This window comes from Nymphalis io, chromosome 4 (genome assembly GCF_905147045.1).
Source record: "Nymphalis io chromosome 4, ilAglIoxx1.1, whole genome shotgun sequence".
NCBI classification, from domain to species: Eukaryota; Metazoa; Arthropoda; class Insecta; order Lepidoptera; family Nymphalidae; genus Nymphalis; species Nymphalis io.
This window is the reverse complement of record NC_065891.1, coordinates 13,795,595-13,815,918: the sequence shown is the minus strand read 5'-3', so window position 1 is coordinate 13,815,918 and position 20,324 is coordinate 13,795,595. Positions and strand designations below refer to the sequence as shown.

At 36.3% G+C, this 20,324-nt stretch overlaps 3 protein-coding genes across 4 annotated transcripts in view; 2 read left to right on the top strand and 1 right to left on the bottom strand.

The window, feature by feature from the left end:
- Nucleotides 1-368: 368 nt before the first annotated feature.
- On the top strand, nt 369-4,691 carry LOC126781925 (sodium channel protein Nach-like). Its single transcript, XM_050507046.1, has 10 exons — nt 369-377; nt 1,415-1,536; nt 1,606-1,803; nt 1,879-2,148; nt 2,229-2,328; nt 2,560-2,727; nt 3,227-3,347; nt 3,429-3,534; nt 4,123-4,229; nt 4,405-4,691. Exons 1-10 carry the CDS (start codon nt 369-371, stop codon nt 4,545-4,547), a joined length of 1,344 nt encoding a protein of 447 aa, XP_050363003.1. The 3' UTR covers nt 4,548-4,691.
- Nucleotides 4,692-4,803: 112 nt separating this feature from the next.
- Nucleotides 4,804-7,679, top strand: LOC126768158 (probable U3 small nucleolar RNA-associated protein 11). The gene is made up of 4 exons (XM_050486102.1): nt 4,804-5,131; nt 5,912-6,037; nt 6,817-7,008; nt 7,383-7,679. Exons 1-4 carry the CDS (start codon nt 4,901-4,903, stop codon nt 7,590-7,592), a joined length of 759 nt encoding a protein of 252 aa, XP_050342059.1. The 5' UTR covers nt 4,804-4,900; the 3' UTR covers nt 7,593-7,679.
- A 132-nt stretch (nt 7,680-7,811) lies between these two features.
- Nucleotides 7,812-20,324, bottom strand: part of LOC126768126 (neprilysin-4-like) — a 48,033-nt gene continuing 35,520 nt past the window's right edge. The window contains exons 3-17 of one of the 2 annotated variants that reach the window (XM_050486042.1): nt 19,958-20,100; nt 14,252-14,497; nt 13,763-13,965; nt 12,208-12,384; nt 11,723-11,830; nt 11,366-11,510; nt 10,956-11,170; nt 10,667-10,843; nt 10,147-10,250; nt 10,015-10,073; nt 9,851-9,899; nt 9,685-9,752; nt 9,314-9,447; nt 8,763-8,933; nt 7,812-8,485 (exon numbers count right to left, since the gene is read on the bottom strand). In XM_050486042.1, the coding sequence (XP_050341999.1) occupies nt 8,309-8,485; nt 8,763-8,933; nt 9,314-9,447; nt 9,685-9,752; nt 9,851-9,899; nt 10,015-10,073; nt 10,147-10,250; nt 10,667-10,843; nt 10,956-11,170; nt 11,366-11,510; nt 11,723-11,830; nt 12,208-12,384; nt 13,763-13,965; nt 14,252-14,497; nt 19,958-20,100 (2,176 nt within the window). In that variant the 3' untranslated portion in view covers nt 7,812-8,308. Of the gene's footprint in view, nt 8,486-8,762; nt 8,934-9,313; nt 9,448-9,684; nt 9,753-9,850; nt 9,900-10,014; nt 10,074-10,146; nt 10,251-10,666; nt 10,844-10,955; nt 11,171-11,365; nt 11,511-11,722; nt 11,831-12,207; nt 12,385-13,762; nt 13,966-14,251; nt 14,498-19,769; nt 19,922-19,957; nt 20,101-20,324 lie in introns of those variants that run through there. The other variant, XM_050486043.1, reaches the window with a different exon arrangement.

Below are 20,324 nucleotides of genomic sequence, written 5' to 3'. Positions count from 1 at the left end.
CCTTACCCAAACCCTAATATACAGTTTGTAAAATAAATCCTGTCCGACCCTTGAAGTGGTTATTTGGTGTCGTGAATCGGTTCTATTTATGTAATCGTTTTTAAAATACTAAGTAAATTAATTACCCCGAATGAAATTTAATTTAATTAATATGACGACATACACTCTGTAAGACAGGTGCAGGTGACAGCGCGCGTTAGGTATTTACCTATCGGGTAACGAGGACATGAGATCATGACCTCAGTTGATCAGCTGTTGTTAATCGTTTGGTTACAGTAGCAGACAACTGAATTTTATTTATGCAGCTCTGAAATACACATTTTTCGATGTATCGGATCCTTATCGAATGATTTGACCATTCGACGCAAATGGCTATGGTAAATATGTTGTTCTATGTGCACTAAAGGGTACTAAAAATTGTCTATGATCTGTTTTTTGGTCCAGGCTGCGCGTCAGTTGACTCGGTGACAACTAATACTTTAATAGTGTTTAGGTTTATATACAAAGACTAAAGAACAACAATAACACGACCACCATAGTTACCGGTCTGGCATAATTGCGCGCGATTTAATTTGTTCAAAAGTCACTCCTACCCAGACACATTAACATATTGAAATACTCTTGATTAAAATACGACATGTCGCGGAACACAAGCGCAGCTACCAAACGACCACTCAGAAGTAGTTTCCCCACCGGGTCTTTGAAGAAGCCCACACTGCCACACTGACATGAACCGGCGTGTCGGCATAACAAAGAGAATTTTGTGCGAACGAACAGTAATAAAATTAATAAAGTAACTTATTGCAAGTTCGTGATAGTTTAGAGCATTTTCACATCGCGCTCATGAACTGTGTTTTTATTTTTTTATTTTATATTTCTCTTTAGTCTATGAACTGTGTGGCTTATGTTATCGTTTATGTTTTAGTAAGTAGTGGAAATTACTGTATGTTTCCCTGAAAAAGTTAATAAATAAAGAAAATAAATAAATTACATGTAAGTGTCCAAGCGACTGAGAGTATGAGCTGCGTAATTTGTAAACCTCTCTAACTGAGCTTAGTGTGAACACGTCCTTACACGTGCCAGCGGTATTTAAAACGTGTAAGTGTATTTGTAATAAATGAAATTAACTTCAAAACCTCTATTTATAAATGTATGAAAGCTATAAAGTTAATTACGAGGACACGCAAACTAGTCGCTACTAAACTGAACTAGTAAACACATCAACTGCTAATCGATCACAATTGCCACTTGATAGTGATCGTTAATTACAGGGTTTGGTGATAGTCATCTATGAACTTGTACACATTTACTAGTCCCTATGATTTACCATTGTTGAACTTTTATAAGCCACTCACAAGCTTCACGTCAACAAGTAATCCCTTCTGCAAAAAGCTGTGACTTTATCAGAATTTAGATTCGTTTGCAAAAAAAAAAAAAAATGAAACAGTCGGGATGTAGTCATGCGGTTCGACAATTTTATCAAACAACAACCCTACACGGCTTTAAGTATTTATGTTCAAAATATTATGCCGATCGGTGAGTAGATAGAATATCTTTAAAGTTCAGTTTCATTAAGTTAATATTTATTATATGAGTAATTTGTAGCATTGGGTGGCTTATTTGCTGCTGTGCCAGCGCATGTTGTGCGGGTGTTCTGTGTGCTGTATTATGGGAACGTTTCCTGGAGGTACCCGCACTGCTCACTCTACATGATTTACGTGGTCAGCAAGATGCAGTCAAGATGCCGCTAGTTGCAGTGTGCCCTCCGGCTGAAACTGTCGCTCACATGTTTCAGAAGAAATTGTAAGTTTTGTCTCATATTTTTTTCTATATATTTAAACGTGTTAATGCTACTTAAGTCCTTACTTATCCAACTAGGTTAATAAACGCAAACGTCACAGATCGTCTTCAGACTATTTTAAATCATGTTCTTCGAAGAAAGGACACACACAATGACCATCTAGTTATTCTGGAAGAAATTCTCCTCAAAAACAATTTGACTCTACCCGAAGCTTTAATGGAAGTTATGCCTCCATGTCACAGTATAGTTAAAAACTGTCGCTGGCAGTCTATTATGATACCTTGTGGGAAATTGTTTGAAAGGGAGTTAACTGAATGGGGCGTGTGCTGCTTGTCGCGGCCTAAGAAGTAAGTATGATGTCTAAAATAAATAAGTATAAGCCGAATTGCATTTTAAATAAATGTATAGGTAATATTTAAATCTTTAGATTGAAAATCACGGAATCTGAAATATCTCGATTAGAAGCAAAAAGGAAGCTTCAAATAGCAGTTCAGTGTTCTGATCAACCATCATTACAGGGGTGCGAGGTGAGCGATATACTTTGATGTGATATTCTACTTATGTTTTCTTTTAAGTCTTTTCGAAATATAAAGAATATTTTATTATTTCCTTTTTAAATATAATTTTTTAGAAATTTTTTCATAATTAATAAGTAAATCACATCATATAAAGCTGGTACGTTCCTATTTACAGTATACACCTACATCTGTAAATTACCCGTGCCCGTCTTTAAAATCATAAGCTATAAAATATTTCAGTTTTACACGAAATTTAAAGGTGAAGAATGGGTTGAACCTATGTCATTGTCTCCTGGCCATAACTACATCGCTCAGATGACTTTTACCTCGGTAGTGGACAGTGATCCTGATAAACTCGTGGAAGGAACTTGCAGCACTAGCGATGGATATTCAAGAAGTAGATGTTTGGTCAGACTTTTTATGAGACTATTGTACGGCTTAGCACGCACTAGGTTTAAACCGCAGAATAATGTAATACATAGCTATATATGCAAATGCATGCATTAGCGATGTCTTTCAGTGAATGATTTTTAAAAAAATAGTTTCTTACATTTTGATAGCGGCTTGAAAATGGTCGATTTTTTGTGCGTTGTATATTAGTGCATTGTCGCACGTACAGCGGTTAACTGCGTTTATAAACTGATGGATTTGATACTCAGTATCGACTGAGCGAGTGTCACAGTAAACGGTGCTTGGTAGAAATCCATTGTCATGATAGTAATTATGATATAATGAAATAAAATTTAACTAAAACGCCAGCCGCTGTGTGTTAAGCGGTTTGGCGTATTCATTTATTCCTAAACAACGCGCGTTTAAGCCCAGTGCACGCTAAGCTTTCAAATACATCTATATACGTAATAATGACAATAATAATATGTAGTAAGTACTAATTAAATATCTACTTTAGCTAAAATGTAAGGAGAAGTCATGTGGCTGTTCAGATCCGTTACGAAGTAAAAACCAAAATGAAGAGATTCCTCCACCGTGTTTGGTCACACAACTGAGCTGTTTAAGACGTTTTAACTTTGGTATGAGAATAAGAATTATATATTGTGATTCAGTTACAATAATAACGTTTAAATATTTTTAACATATTATTATTTTTACAGAAAATTTTACGTGTAAATGTTTGCCATCTTGCAAGAAAGTATCTACATTCTTAGCTTTAGAATCGAGTCCTATGAATGCTTTTAAATATACTCATAACGAAATATAGTAAGTTTTTTTACTCAAAAATATACTTATACATTGTAATGTAATGACCACCTCGTTGATCTAGTGGCTAGATGTAAGGCCGTAGACCCGGAGGGCCTGGATTCAAATCCCAAGTCGGGCCACTAAAAAGTTATTGCGTTTTTCTGTCAAAAATTCTTAATAGCAGCCCGGTGTCTGGAAGTAGTGTGTACACTACCATGCTTTACGCGCTTTCCTCTCGGAAAGCGTGTCGTGTCGGATTGCCGTCCCATCTAAATATGAGAGTTAGGGAATAGAGAGTGCACTTTTGTTTGCGCACCCTTGGATGCGGTTGGTGGAATACTCATGTGGCAAAATTTCAGTGAAATTAGATACACGTAGGATTCCTCACGATGTTTTTTTTTCACCGTCAAGCACAAGATGAATTACAAACACAAATTAAGCACATGAAAATACATTGGTGCTTGCTCGGGCTTGAAACCACGATCATCGCTTAAGATTGACGCGTTCTAACCATCTTTGGGCCATCTTGGCTTACTTATATATTGTAATAATAAAAATAAAAAAATAAACTCATAAATTATATGTATCTATAAATCATTTTTTTAGCGCCGGTCTAAACGAAACTACAAGTTCTGTTCTTCTGATAACAGTAAGGATTAGTGGTTCCAGAATATTCGTAGTCAATCCAACAGAAACGTGGATTACACTACTGTGTAAGTTATTCCGTATTTTTGCGCACCAAGTGACCGACTATATTATAAGCACTAATTACTGATGTACTGGTTAAACTACTAATTCCCCTTCGTTGAAGTTTCTATTATCAAAGTTGTATAAGCTATATTTACTTATTTGTGAAATGTAGGTAATAATTAGCATGTTTTTTTACAGCATCTTTAGGTGGAGTATTCAATATGTTTCTAGGAGTAGGGCTTTTTAGTGCATTAGAAATTATGTTTCTTTTTTTTGTAAGATTACCGATTGCGATACGCAGATCCACTGAAATAAAAATTCCTACTAGTGTAGGAAATTAATAACAGTTTATTATTATATAGATTGTTATTTGTAGTGAATAAAACGCTACCTCTATATAAAATCCTAGAAAATAACGGCTTTACTATAAATTAATTTTATTACACGAAAAGGCGTGTATAATGCCTAAATTTAGTATATTAAATGATAATTTTAATTAGTTGAACGTAGCAATAGTGAGAATTATTAAGTTCTTAAGAGCTTGAGACTTCGTGTATTGAAACCTGTCAATATGAAGTTGACATTTGACAACTGTAAGCACGTGAACGTGACATTTTGAGATTTAGTTTTGTAAACTTTTATTAAATCAAGACAAATCTATTTTAATTATAATAAGTATCACTAAACGATTATTATGTCATCGTGGAGAAAAGCCGCTAAGGCTAATCAAAAGACTCATAAAGAGAGACATCAACCTGAGTCTCGAAAACATCTTGGATTGCTTGAAAAAAAGAAAGATTACAAAAAACGCGCTGATGATTATCATGAAAAGGGAAAAACGCTTAAACTTTTACGTAAAAGAACATTGGACAGAAATCCTGATGAGTTTTATTTTCATATGATCAATTCTAGAGTGAAAGATGGGGTAAGGATTTATTATTTTTCTAAAAAAGTAAATATATAGTTGTATATAAATTATTCGTAAAATATAACATAATTTGTATACATTTTGAATAATAATTTAATTTTAATATAAACGTTAAATGTATGATGATTTGACATGTATTTTGACTTGGTGATAGGACTTTGTGCAAGCCCGTCTGAGTATACCACCCATCACATAACCTAGCACCAAGAGCTTAGTATTATATTCTTTTTAAGAGTACACTTAGTATTGCTGTGTTTTAGTTTAAGGGATGAATGAGTTAGAGTTACTACGGGCACAAGAGACAACATCTTAGTTCCCAAGATAGGTGGCACATTGGCAATGTAAGGGATGTTTAATATTTTTAGCCATAAACAGTGCCAATGTAAAATGGTATGGGCAATGGTAAACACTTACATATTACACTATACATCTGGTGGTCTATTTGGCAGCCTGCCTACCTCGAAAAAAAAAAATATAAATTGCAAAAATGTTAATAATATATTAATTGGGCAATAGCTAATTTAAAAAAATATTGCTTGTATATATAGCAAAAAATACTAGACTATATAAAATATGAATAAATACTTTTTTTTCTCTTACAAGCACTTTTGAATACTTATTTATAGGATTGAATTGTATGTAAATCTATCCACAGTTCAGAATGAGTCAATATATGTGGCTATTTTGTGTCATTTTAACTCTATTTTATATATGTCATTTTTAAATTTATATATAAATGAATACATATGCTTAGTATTATATTCTTTTTATTTAAAGGAACATCATGAAGTGGAGAAAGAAGATGAACACACAGTGGAGCAAATAAAACTGATGCAAACACAGGATCTTAAATATATTAACATGAAACGCACTATTGAGAGTAGGCGGATACAAAGATTGCAGGTAAACTTCAATAGTAACAGTAACAGCCTGTTAATGTCCCACTGCTGGGCTAAGGCCTCCTTTCCATTTTGAGAAGGATTGAAGCATATTCCACCACGCTGCTCCAATGCGGGTTAGTAGAATACACATGTGGCAGAATTTCAATGAAATTAGACACATGCAGGTTTCCTCACGATGTTTTCCTTCACCGTCAAGCACGAGATGAATTATAAACATAAATTAAGCACATGAATTTTCAGTGGTGCTTGCCCAGGTTTGAACCCACAATCATTGGTTAAGATTCACGTGTTTTAACCACTAGGCCATCTCGGCTATATAATATACATTTTAATTAGGATATACAGAGTTAGAATTTTCAAAGGCAACAGCCATTGTAGCTGAAAAAAAATTGAGTTAGAAAACTGTACATATTATTTTAAATTTTGACTACTAGTATGTTGAATAGTTATTACGAGTGTATGTGAGTATTTTTATGAATTTAATAAAATGTGGTTACTACCATATATATATATATATATATATATATACACTACTGTGTGTTATGATTCTAATTCGAGCTCTTGGTTTTAAACGGCTTTACATCTCATCGGACTATGGTGGTTGAGAAATATAGTTACATTTGAACACTGGTGCACTAAAATATTTCCTGTACAGTTTGCTGGTTGAGAATTACCGTCGCGATGAAATCATGTCGTCCTTCTTTATTCATTGGAGTGCAATATATACTCTTCTCTCTCTATATACTCCGTGTATATGATATAATTACATTTTTGTTTTAGTCTCAACTCCATATGACAGATGTGGCAGACTCCACACCAAACACACACATTTTCTTTGTGGATGAAGGTGAAGAGAAGAATTTCGATTTAGCTAAAAGATTGGATACACATCCCTCACTTATCAATAGGAAGTCTAACAGACCAAGGTTGTCTGATCTCGACAAGTTAACTCTACCTGAGGTTAATGAAGAGGTAACATACATTTAAAGGTTTTTTTTTTATTAACTTTAATGTTAGACATTTTATATTTAGTTGTTTTTAAATAATATTACCAACAGAACAATATATTTTATACTGTAGGTAAAATACATAAATCGGATTTGTCAAAATCTGTTTCCTGATTTTTGCATATTATTTAAAATATAGCATGAATAATTGTCAATTAATATATTGAATCCACTTATAGTTTTCTTGGATCGAAGTAGCATTTGTAGTCTGCCTCATGGTCTTGAAACTAGGTTATAATGCAGCAGATGCCGAGATCTCGAGTTCAGCCCAGGGTCGGGTACATAGCCTTCCTTGAGGTCTGAGGACCATTATCATCATATAAATCAATTTAATTGCAGATAATTAAGTCTACAAAGAAAATTAAAGAGAAGACATACAAGGAACTATCACAAAGGATCGAGCGTGAAAAACATCTCACCGTCATCCAACAGAAAATGGAACTCAAAAGACATTTACAGGATGCAAAAATATTAAAACCGAAAAGAATACAAAGTGGCACCAAAGTTTCGGCCCCCGTTTACAAGTTCCAGTATGTGAGGAAGAAATGAAAGTCTATTTAAGTAAATTTTTTTATTTCATAATAAATAGTTTATTGTATTTTTTTTATCTTATAATAAATTCACTTTTTAAATTAATTATTATTTCATTAATAATATTATTTAATTTAATCTAAAATAAAAAACTAATTTGTCAAGATTTAATGAATAATTTTAAAATGCCACATTCATAATTGTAGTATCACATAAAAGTTAACTTTAATCAATATTATATCTTACTTCATACACTTCGTTTGATTTTATTATTATAAGTATTTCAATATCATATTTCTAAAGTTATACTTGGCCCTATTTCATGTGCATACTTAGCAAGTCTAAAACACTCACATTGATGGAATGCATTACATAACATTCCTGTAATAATATTTTGCAGACTCCAAGTTCAAATTTAGCAAAACAAACAGTGTTGCTCACCGAAAAACTAGCGGAAAGTTTTACGATATTAATTGAATAGTGTTCTTTTCTATTCTCAAATAAAAAACATAAATTACTTTGAAACATGAAACGTAAGCATTTTATTTAATTATATATATTTTTTAAATCATACAATATATTCTATTTTTTTCTAGTCGAGGGTGTAGGCTTGCAGAGTATGTTCATGAAACATGCCTTTGGTCCTATCTATCTAACAACTAACTCTATGGGTAACTTACTGGTAACATTCGAGTCTTGTCTTTGGTTGGATTATTTCTAAGATCACATTTAGTCTACCACAGCACACACTTATGTTCGGGGTTCATGGGTGAGCCCACTGGGCATTGCCAGGCGTCTGCGAATTCTTTAGAATTACTTAGAGTACCGATTACTCTAATTTTGTTGGGACTGTGCACACCCTCCACCATTTTAGATTTGAGAGCGCCCGTTGTTGAATTACCGCACCATATCTGGAAACAATAATTCAAATTACAATTTTTTTTACTCGAATACACCTCGTATTACTTCTCTTCTTACCGCATAGAGGCATCGCAGTACGAGTGATGAATGGGTACCAAAGGATACTCGAATATGATATTTTTTTATTAAAACTATCAATTAGAATCGTTTAATTTCCAAACCAACACACGTCTCGTGGTAGAATCGGCGGTAATTTCGTTTAGGTATCGCCGGGACGAGTTTCATACGCGAACGCTGCCGCACAGTCGGCGACGTGGCGGCGCTTACCTGCGCGAAGCCGAGGAAGAAGAGCTGGTCGGTCCGCAGCGCGGGCAGGCCGGGCAGCGCGGCGCGCGAGTGCGCGGGCGCGCGCGCCGCCAGCCGCGCGTACGCGCCCAGCGCCGCGCGCAGCCCGCCGTTGTCGGCGATGTTCTCGCCCTGCGTGTTGAACCCGTGCACCTGCCGCACGCAGCGAGCTTTAGCGCTCCCCCGGCTATCGGAGACAGCTTTCGATACGGCTGCTTATTATTCCGCGGTCACGTAAAGTAAAAGACTGAATGTTCCATCGCTGAGCGAATGCCTATTCTGCTGACAATATGCGGCGTGGTGGAATTCCTAGGCCATGTTAAATGTCATATAAACTGTAAAATTTCTTGCAACACGTTTAGCTTTCCACGGGACACTTTCCTTCATCCTCAAAAAACATAATGAAAATTCAATGGTGCATTTCGCTAGGAAGATCCCGTTCTATCCACCGAATCGTCTTATCTCTATCAGAATAAAACATCTCAGTTATATAATATATCTTAGCTACGCTTACGGCCGATGCCTTGTCTCACTTTGTATCCGGGCAGCTGCGGCAGGCTGTAGTTGCTGTACTGGTCCACGATGCAGCGCACCCGCGCGTGGTAGTGCTCGAGCGTGCCGGCCGACCACCACTGCGCGAGGTTGCCGTGCTCGTCGTAGCGACGTCCTGTACACCGGAAAAATTACTTTTTTTTAAGTACAAGCTGTCTTTCGATCAAGTATATCAATACTGTCACACTATGCTTGGCAATTAAAACACTATCCGATATAAAATATTAATTTCCTAATACTAAATAATAATTTTACATTAAATATCATAATGGATATATAAATATAAATCTTTATTTAAAATGTAGACAAACATTCGAGAGTAAACATTGAAAAAAAAAGTATAATTTCTCACCTTGATCGTCAAAGCCGTGAGTAATCTCGTGTCCCATTATAGCTCCTATGGATCCGTAATTGATTGCCCTAGAAAAATTTTATATTTTGAAATAATAAATTAAGTGGATATTATCTAACATGTGTGAAGTATGAGTATATGTAGGAATATGTACTTATCAACTTACTCAATTCCATTTCCATAGAAAGGTGGTTGGAGGATACCAGCTGGGAATGCTAAAAAAATAAAAGTGTTTGTTGTTAATTTGTCGAATTGGAACAAATAGACATTTGTATATATATACAAAAGTCTATACATATGTACAAATATGCTAATGATAATGGTACTTACTGACTGAATTAAGAGTCGCCGAATAAAATGCATTCACCGTGGTAGCTGTGGCAACCCATCTGACGGAGAAGAGTTAAAACCTATTATATGCAAAGTCGCTGGTAACATGTCGTTTTTTGGCGTGCGTCTCACCTGTCCCTGTCGGGTTGTTCCCTGAGAGTCTCTAAGGATTTCTTGACCATTGCCCACGTTAACTTCAGATAGGATTCGAATAAGTCTCCTTCGACTACCTCGACCTGACAAATATAAACGTATTATTATCACACGAATATAGTAAGCAATATATTTTGTTTATGCGCTTTCCTCCTTGTAGAATAAGGCAAAATCAGTGCTAGTCTTAGATCTTCTAAAGGTCCTAGTCTATGGGCTCGGTGAAAACTCGGTCGCTCTTTGTAAAAAGGCCGTGGGCCATTAATAAGACTTTATGCGATAAATTTATCACAATCGCAGGGACGTTTCTAGTAAATATGATCTCGATTGGGCTACTAATGTTTTAGCAGATTTTCTGTCTTTAGTAAAAAGGCGTTACATCCGCAACGACGTCAATTTACAAACCGGAAGGACATTTCATGATTAGGTACTCAAAGAATTGAATACAACTGGGATGGGCGAACTGATCATAAAGAGCGGTCAGTTCTATCTGCGGTCTCACGTGTCGGTAGTGGTCGTCCAGGCGCGCCGGCGTGAGCAGCCAGGCGGGGAAGCCCACGAAGGTGCGGATGGCGGCGAGCTTGCGCAGCGTGGTGCGGCGCGTGGCGGCGTCCATCCACGCCACGCGCGCCGCCGCCTGCGAGAACGCCTCGCGCACGTCCGCGATCATCTCCATGGCCTGCGGAGCGACTCCGGTAGCTTAGCTGGCGACGTTACACTAGGCGCTACGGTTCAGTGCACACCCGTCCTCTGAGGAGAGCTACACTGCCGCTATGAATACCAATAAGAACCTTCTGTCTCGACGCCTGGTCGAAGTGCTTCTTGACGTAGAGGTAGCTGAGAGCGACTCCAAAGTTGGCGTTAACGTTGGCGGTGCAGCTCTTCCAGCGAGGTGTCCTCTGCTGTAGCCCGAAGACAGCCTTCGAAAATTCGAAGCCGAGGTCTCTGAACGCGCTCTTGGTCATCGGGGCAACCGTTGAGAACACACTCCACCAGAGGAACTTTTCTATAGTTGTGAAAATAAAACGATAGCAACTTAATACAGTATGATAAACGTAGCAATAGCTACCATCTACATACATATATGAATTCAAACTTATATAAATCGGCAAAGTAATTACTAATCTTTAAAAATACTCATATCTAAGTTATGCTACAAATCCATAATAATTAAATATGAAAGATAATAATTAAACCTCACCAACGATCACAGGGTCCGTGTCGGCCAGCAGCGTAGACAGCTTGTGTAAGTACGGCAGGTCCATGACGGTCACACGATCCTGATTCTGATCCAGCACTACACTCGTATTGGAGAACACCAGGTCGATATATTTCTGCCAGTCGTGCTGGAATATTAACAATCGAGAACTGAACCAGTTATTTCAGAATGTTACTATTTTCGAGGTACTTATACATGTATTGCGTAATAATAATCATACTGATTGCATAAACGTTTAATTATTATCGTTACCTACTCCGAGAGTTTTCATTTTCAGTGGTGATAAATTATATAAAGACTAAAAAAAGAGCGGATTTCCGTCGTCGGGTAGGTAGGTACCTGTTTCCAGCTAGGCGGGCCGCCGGCCGCACCGTGCACGAGCTGCGCCACGCTCACCTCGTGGAACAGGTGCGTGCCGCTGCGCCGCACCTCCGGTGACGTCATGCTCTGCGGGGATAAGATGGTCAGAGAACAAGAGAACAATTGAACAATCATCAAATGCCTACCAGCAATCAACTCTTTATACAGTTTGAACATACAACTGATGGAAGAGGGCACAAACCGAAAACTTACAACATCTTTTGGAATACACATCTATCCTCCTGACTTAGGTCTCTCCGGTCAAATCAGTTTACCGTTAGAAACGCATTATATTAGATATAGGTAGGACGTAAAAATGCTAAATTCTTCGATACCTACAATATTATATATATTGGATTTAAAAATTTAGCATGACTTTCATTTAGTCAGGGTAGCGATTAAACACCACACCTGAATCAATTTTTAATATGATAATGATGATGAATCTATGAGAGCGGTCTTACCATGGCTAATTTCTTGCTAAATTCGATAATATCATCCGCAAACTTCAGCGCGTCAACCTCAGGGTCAGCGATGGCCACCATGGACTTGATGTATTTGTGGTACTGATCCAGCTCGTGAGCGAACTGTTCCGGCTGACGGAGGTAGCGGTCTGAAAACCCGGGTGAAACTTGTTCCACCTGTATATAAATATGTAAATTCATTGATTAAAATTTTTGTTACATTGTTTAAAGTACTAAATTGCCACTATTGTTTTTCTTCTGTATCAGTAACAGTAACAGCGTGTGAATGTTCCACTGCTGGGCTAAGGCCTCCTCCAATTTTTTTTTTGAGGAGAAGGTTTGCAGCTTAATCCACCACGCTGCTTCAATGCAGGTTGGTGGAATACACATGTGGCAGAATTTCAGTGAAATTTGACTCATGCAGGTTTCCTCACGATGTTTTTCTTCACCGTCAAGCACGAGATGAATAATAAACACAAATTAAGCACATGAAAATTCAGTGGTGCTTGCCCGGTTTTGAACTCACGATCATCGGTTAAGATTCACGCGTTCTAACGACGGGGCCATCTCGGCTTTTGTATAGTAGTAAGCGACCACCCAAATGGACGACTTGTTGGTAAATAATCACCATCAGTACCATTACAATCCATCCCGTGGTCGACAGCGAAGACACATATCATAGAGAAAACTATATATGTGTTGATGAAATTCTGCCAAATCTATAACTAATCGTTATTGGTGCAATTTTACACCCATTAGTAAAATTTTTAATGATAAGTGTCACCTACTAGCTCTGTGTACACCAGTCTTGCCCAAAGCCTGTAGTAAATCTTTGGTTTATTCTTCTTTAAATGAAGGTTATATAGCATAGAATATATAGAAGACGAAATAATAAACGTATATTAATGCTAATGTAACCTAGGTATGTGTTTTTTGATTAAATGTTTTCATAATTAAAATGAATTTAATAAGGTATTTATCCTCGTTGAAAAACAACATGTTTAAAAGTCCCAAGTGATGATATCAAGTGATATTAAGTAGGTTTATTTTTCAAATTCGATTCGTGACTTCCTGGATGCGATTATCATTTAAATGGGATTGTGTTTTTCAAGGGTACCGATAGTCAGAATCACGAACGAAGTTTAATCTCAGCGTGATTTTACTGATAGTTATCTTAATTTTTGCTTCTGATTCAGAGTTCCAAATGAATGTTAAAATGTTTACGGGATCAAACAAGTCTTTGTCCTCGTCAATGTTGAAAGTTTTTCGGATTCACTTGAAAGCGTTTGCAATTTGATGTATAATTCATTACAAAATCCATTGTGTGTTAATTGAATGAATATCGTATTGAATGAATTTTTAAAAAACATGTATATAGAATTTGTCATTATATATTTGTCGCAAAATGTTAAATTTAGAATTGGATCTGTTCCGCCTCATGTTGGTGGATGAAATGATAATGAGGTGTATGTTCCCGACGGTTTTATTTGCCGTCGAAAAAAAAACCACATTCATCATCGGCAGTAGCATGCATATAAATTGTAGAGAGTCTCACCACGACCCTGTTGCGACTGGTGTTCCGCACGTCCTCTGCGACCTGCACGCTGAGCAGCACGTTGAGACCGAGCAGGCGGCGCGCGCGCCCCGACACGTCTTCCCATGTGAAGTTTGCGCTGGCCTCAGTGGGCGGACGCATCGGTAAGCCTAGACTTTCCAGAAGTTTCTGGATGGGCTCGATGCCTTTCTCTTCCAATTTATCTAGTGATATTCAGAAGCTTAATATATTTTTTTCGCATAATAATAATTAAAAAAGCGCGCATAATTATACAGTTGGTATAATTATGTGCGCTTTTATTTATAATTCACCAATTACAGGAACTGTTGCCCAGAGTGAGTTGCAAACCACTGAGTTAAAAATTATACAACCCTATCAAATTCTATATCAAAAATCAAATCCTATGAAATATAAATACTTATTTATAAAAATAAAATCATTCGAATCAAATCAAAAGTTAATTATTTAAAAAAAACAATCAAGTCTTACCAACATCAATACAAGTGCGGTACATTGCCTTCGCTTTCAACACACTATTAGGCAGTCCATCGTCGTTTTTGTCTTCCAAAAGCTCCCTCAGATCAGAAACGAGACGCTCGCGGAGTATCGCCAGCTGGTCCCAAGACGTCGCCCACTCTGGCACCGGGTTCTTCTCTATCCAGCCACCGCAAGCATACTCGTAAAAGTCTTCGCAAGGATCGACACTTTTGTTCATTGCTGCTAAGACCCTTGAAGCTGTTTAAAAATATTATTAAATATAAGTTAATTGATTAAAACGAAAAAAAAATCGTTAAAATAAATTTGCAAAAGCTTTTATTTTAAAGTATATTTTTTAAGAATAAAATATAGTTTACTAGACCGTAAGCAGTACCTAGATGCAAATTAATTATTTGTTTATTTATTTTCTACAAAGAAATACAAAGACAAATCATCGACTAATTCAGTTTCCAAAAGTACCCAATTCATAATAATGCGAGCAAATAAAACAAGAAAAAAATTAAGATTATGTGCAATATTTTAGCTAAAGCGCTTAATGTAGTTGCAAATAAAAGCTTTTAAAATATGAAACAAAAGGTTAAATCTTCGAAATAAAATTTTTTTAAAAATATAAATTTGACGTAGTTGTCTTCGATAAATTAACCTAACAATTACTTTAATGTATTCACACCATGTGACAACATATATAATGAATTAAATAAAAAATTTAAAATTCTAATATATTGATAACATCGTAAACATACCCATTATATTGAGTTATATAAAATGAGATGATGCCAGCTCATTTGAGAAATATGTAAACAATATTTGCGACGTCAAAGGATCACGAAGTTAATTTTTCAATTGCATCAGCCCCACGTGTGGCCGAACTACGTAATGGTATTCGTAAATTAAACGCGTTGAAATTAATAAATGCAAGTACGACAGTACGAAATGGCGCAGTACGAACAGTTTTCCTATTTAGACCAACACGTGGAATAATATATATGAGGATAATACGAAAAATATCAGGAATGTGTCTTCTAAAGTGTGTTTTCTATAGTTAATTGTACAGTAGCTTAATATACATACCTAATTGTAGCGATTATTTTTATATACTAAAATCTAATCACTGGCTTATAATGTGAATAAATAATTACGCAGGTATGTGGCGCAGAATACAATTTATGCTAATTACTGAATATCGAAATATTGTTTCAACATAGTTGATATTCTACTACTAGGCCTGGCCATTACAACGTAAATGGATTCTTTGTGGCCAAATCTGTGCCATCAATCTGCATAATAAATAGACAAACTAAGTACTAGGAATCAGCGAAGATAACATTTTTATGGCTGTTTGACTATATATTGTAAATCTATAAAACCTCAATTGCAAGACATTACACGAATTTGTCACATAATTCAATAATATAGTTATGTAATATGCGATATGTGCATTATGGTATATATGTCTACGCTATAACTTCGGTGATGTCCAGAAGAACGAAATGCTGGACTAAAAAGTGGAAAATATAAGTACAAATCGAATACGACCACAGCGCAATATTTAAAAAGTTGACTATGGTCGTTCGGGGCCGTCACGGTAGCATGCGAAAGCGATTCCGTGGCGTTGGGTACCGCTGGTTTTTTAGTGCGTATTCCGATGATCGGGGAGCACTCGGCGCCTTGGACACTGGCGAGCCCCACATACCGACTGTTCCCGTGGGGAAAACGCGTAACACGTTTTTCCAGCGTTGAAAAAAAAATGGTCGTTCGGGGTAAGTAAGTCTACTGGTGGTAGGGCTTTGTGCAAGCTCGTCTGGGTAGGTACCACCCACTCATCAGATATTCTACCGCAAAACAGCAGTACTTGATATTGTTGTGTTCCGGTTTGAAGGGTGAGTGAGCCAGTGTAATTAGAGGGACAAGGTACATAAAATCTTAATTCCCAAGGTTGGTGGCGCATTGGCTATGTATGCGGTAGTTGACATTTCATACAATGCAAAATGTCTAAGGGCGTTGGTGACCACTTACCATCAGGTGGCCCATATGCTCGTCCGCCTTCCTATTCTATAAAAAAAAAAAAATGCGCACTGCTCATATTTCATGATCGGGGCACGGAGTATGGGGTGATTGCTTAGGCTAATCTTAGTAGTGGTAAACGCAAATTAGTTGCTATACATCATTGCACTGCATCACCCTCCGTTGATTAATAATTTGCAAAGAAGTATTTTTCTCGCTTGAATCGTAACTTTTTTGTGTTTTGGAAAACAGTCTTACACGCAAGATTGATAGCTACCAGTAGGTAAGTCATTACTTTTTAATTGTCGGCATATTTTTTTAGAAAGCTTAATTTGAGGTTACGTTCAGCGCTTGGGACTTAGTGGCTATCGTTTTGAATTTTGGGTTGTCGGGAAAAGTGTGGGCGGGTAAGTGAACGCACTTGCCCATGAAGTGATAAAGTACTGAATATATGTGTAGGTACCTAATTATGTATTAAAATGAATAATTTTATTTACATCTATTACTTATTTGTTACAGAGTTTTTTTTTTATAATGCCTCAAAATTATATAAGGAAAAAACCTGAACTTGCGCCATTTACGGAGCTACAAATTGCATTAGTAAATACTCTTCTTGAACAAGGGAAAAGCAAACAATACTTTTGTTTCCTTAAACTCACTGTTCAAATGCGTAATGAGGCTTCAAAGGTAAAAGCGCACACGCTTGACCCGAATGACTACAAATTATATATAAATTTAGATAAGCGACGGCTAATTTACCTTTTTAAATGGTATTTTTACATTCTTCCAGACCGATTTCGGCCACAGCGGCCAATCTCAAGAGGGATTATCCAACTGCGCAGGAGATATATTAGTGAACAAGTGTGTGCGCAAACACAGGTGCACTCTCTAGCTCTCATAATCCGATGGGGCGGCAATCCGACACGACCGAAAAGAGTTCAGGCGCAGGACGGTTTTATGTACTTTCCGAAGCACTCTTCCAACTTCCAGACCCCGGGCTGAGAATTTTGCTGACGGATAAATCCAATAACTTTTTATTGGCCCAACCTGGGAATTAAACCCAGGACCATGTCAGTGGCCTTATATCTAGCCACTAGACCAAAGAGGCAGTCATTTACGACAGGTGTAACTATGATTTGAAATTCAAACGATTCGATCACATTTGATTAGCTTAGTCGAAGTTGTGTTCCATCCCTAATCTTAAGCAAAGGCTTATCGTTAGCAAAATTTCATGATAGAAACTAAGGTAGATTAGACGTCAACGCGAATAGAGCTCCATTTTATTAACATTTATTGCTTTAATATACATATGCGTTGCGTTAAGATATTATATAATAAGATATTATCTTTACGCAATAATTTGTAAAATCGAGTATATAATCGAGTTATAATATATTTTAATTAAAATAAAATATTATTTAACGTGGTTTATTAATCTGTATTTACATAAATTATTTTTAATCACAAAACATAAAATAAAGTTTTTACCGTAACAGCCTGTGAATGTCCCACTGCTGGGCTAAAGGCCTCCTCTCCTCTTTTTGAGGAGAAGGTTTAGAGCTTATTCCACCACGCTGCTCCAATGCGGGTTGGTGGAATACACATGTGGCAGAATTTCGGTGAAATTAGACACATGCAGGTTTCCTCACGATGTTTTCCTTCACCGTAAAGCACGAGATGAATTATAATCACAAATTAAGCACATGAAAATTCAGTGGTGCTTGCCCGGGTTTGAATCCACGATCATCGGTTAAGATTCACACGTTCTTACTACTGGGCCATCTCGGCTTTATTTTTTGGTGGTCCAATTCTACACAGTAAGCCAAGTACATCGAGGGGCTAGTCTAAATCCTCGACGCCTTGTAACTGCCAACACTATCTCAAACTGTATGTGTTCGTTTTTAACCGAATTTATTATGACACGAAAATTCAATGTTGCTGCTCCGGGTTTGAACTCGGAATCATCATTTAAGATTCACGTATTCGAACCACTGGGCCATCATGCCAAATTTTTGAGTTTCTTGCCGGTTCTTCTCGGTAGAACATACATTTCGAACCGTTAATAGTTTTACATTTAATTTAATCATGTATAATTATTCAGAAGTAAGAGTCCACTTGAATACATTTTATTAATTTTAATTTTATCAGCAAAGAACCGTGACTCGGGAAGGACGTCGTAAAATTTTAGAAAGTAAAACTAAATATTTATTTTATTTCTTATTGTATTGGAACCGTTATCAAATTATTGGAATCGTTTGCTAAATACATTCACAATGTTATTAATAGATGACACAAAAATTAATATTTACAGTTGTATATATATTTGTCATGTAAATAAGTTGTGAGCTCATTAAAATGTTTTATCTAAACATAACAATATACATAGTATACAAATATAGGCATAAGAAAAGAGTTTGGTAGCATTTTTTCCTGTTTGTCAATAGATGTTTATTATTTGATAGCAATTGATGAGCTTTATCGTTATCAATAATAAATATAAACAAGATTTAAAAAAAAATGTTAGAAACATGCAAATCTATTTATGTTTTTATTTAATGATGATCGTGGTCGGGTTTATTGAGTGAGTTTTAGTTTTTACTGACAAGCGTTATTAGTGTAATGGTTTGGCCGTCTAGAAAAAAGCACGAATACGGCACCCGTAGACTAGTTGTAAGCAACTAATCTTAAGACGAACTTATTATTTATAAATACGCCAAAAGATTTTCTTGTCTGCATTATAACGGCGATTAAAAGATTTATAGTATCATTAACACAACTAAAACCATTAATATAATATTTGCAATTATAATTACTTTATCGTACGCAAATCATTGCAATATTACCGTATGATTTGATACACAAGCAGTTTGTTTGTTTGCATGTTACTGCTTTCTAATAAACAATGTTTTTAATTTTTCTTGGATGGTTATGTTATTCAATGATACGCGTGGGATTATCGTTACAGAAAAGGTATAAGAAGTAGAAAAAGAATGTCCATGAATCCATAAACTAAAACGTCTTCAATAATAGATAACCTAATATAATACTTTTATGGGTTTATATGCTTTGATGAGTATATCAATGATCTTAGTTCTGAAGGTCTCTAAGATCGTGTGCGGCGTGAGCTTTGAAGCTAGCAGTTACTCTGCATCGTGTTAAACTAACGCAAGAGATATAAATTGCAAATAATTTTATTATTCACTGTATCGACTGTCAATAATAATAAGCTTAAACATCGATACGTCTTATATTTTATGATTGTAATCTTGGTAATAACGGTTTTTTTTTGCGTAGGACTGCAGTTCATGATGCATCAGACTTATATTTATTAATAATAATATAATACGTATTGTATACGAAAAATTATTAAGAATATATAACTTAGACGTATAATTACTTCAATATTATTTTAAAAACATATCCCGTAACGATATTCCTTAGAAAACGAAATATCAAAATCACGCGTTAGCTGATTTGCAAATAAATTTTCAATAGGATAACTCACCGGTAATAGAGCATAGATCGCTGGTGCAGATCCGAGGTTCCTCGTCATCGTTTGAAGGGATAGGCGAACCCAATACATTAAAAACGAAACTAAGGCAGAGAGCCAAAACTAATTTCGATGATCGCTCCATTTGAAGGACAAGTGCTCGTATCGGCAAGTTAGCCCCAACTGTGTGACAAACATGTTACCTGTGTTGACGCAGACTTCGCTCAGACAGGGTCGGGGGCTCTTGTATTCAGTGAGCACCAGCACAGTTGTGTAGATGCCGAGTGCGAGCAGTGACAGCCCTAGCGCGATGATTATCACCGACGAACATCGCACTGTCCGCTCTCTGGGAAAAAAGTTGTTCAATTAGTAAACATGAGAAATTTGAATATTTTATAAAAAAAGATATTTCTCAAAAAGTAATGTTCGCATGTATAACTAGCTACCTGTCCTGGCATCGCGTGTATGAGGATGTACATATAACGTTTATATTAAAGGACAAGCGTAAAAAATGTTTCTTTTTTGGACGATCATACGCAATACAATTCACCAAAGTTTCATCACACATTG

Bases quoted from the DNA above. Each gene is read 5' to 3' on its own strand.
- LOC126781925 (XM_050507046.1), top strand. The intron at 1,804-1,878 runs GTAAGTTTTGTC...TTATCCAACTAG, and splicing joins CACATGTTTCAGAAGAAATT to GTTAATAAACGCAAACGTCA. The intron at 2,728-3,226 runs GTCAGACTTTTT...TATCTACTTTAG, and splicing joins ATTCAAGAAGTAGATGTTTG to CTAAAATGTAAGGAGAAGTC.
- LOC126768158 (XM_050486102.1), top strand. From the start codon at position 4,901: ATGTCATCGTGGAGAAAAGCCGCTAAGGCTAATCAAAAGACTCATAAA. The intron at 5,132-5,911 runs GTAAGGATTTAT...TTTTATTTAAAG, and splicing joins ATTCTAGAGTGAAAGATGGG to GAACATCATGAAGTGGAGAA. The intron at 7,009-7,382 runs GTAACATACATT...ATTTAATTGCAG, and splicing joins TACCTGAGGTTAATGAAGAG to ATAATTAAGTCTACAAAGAA.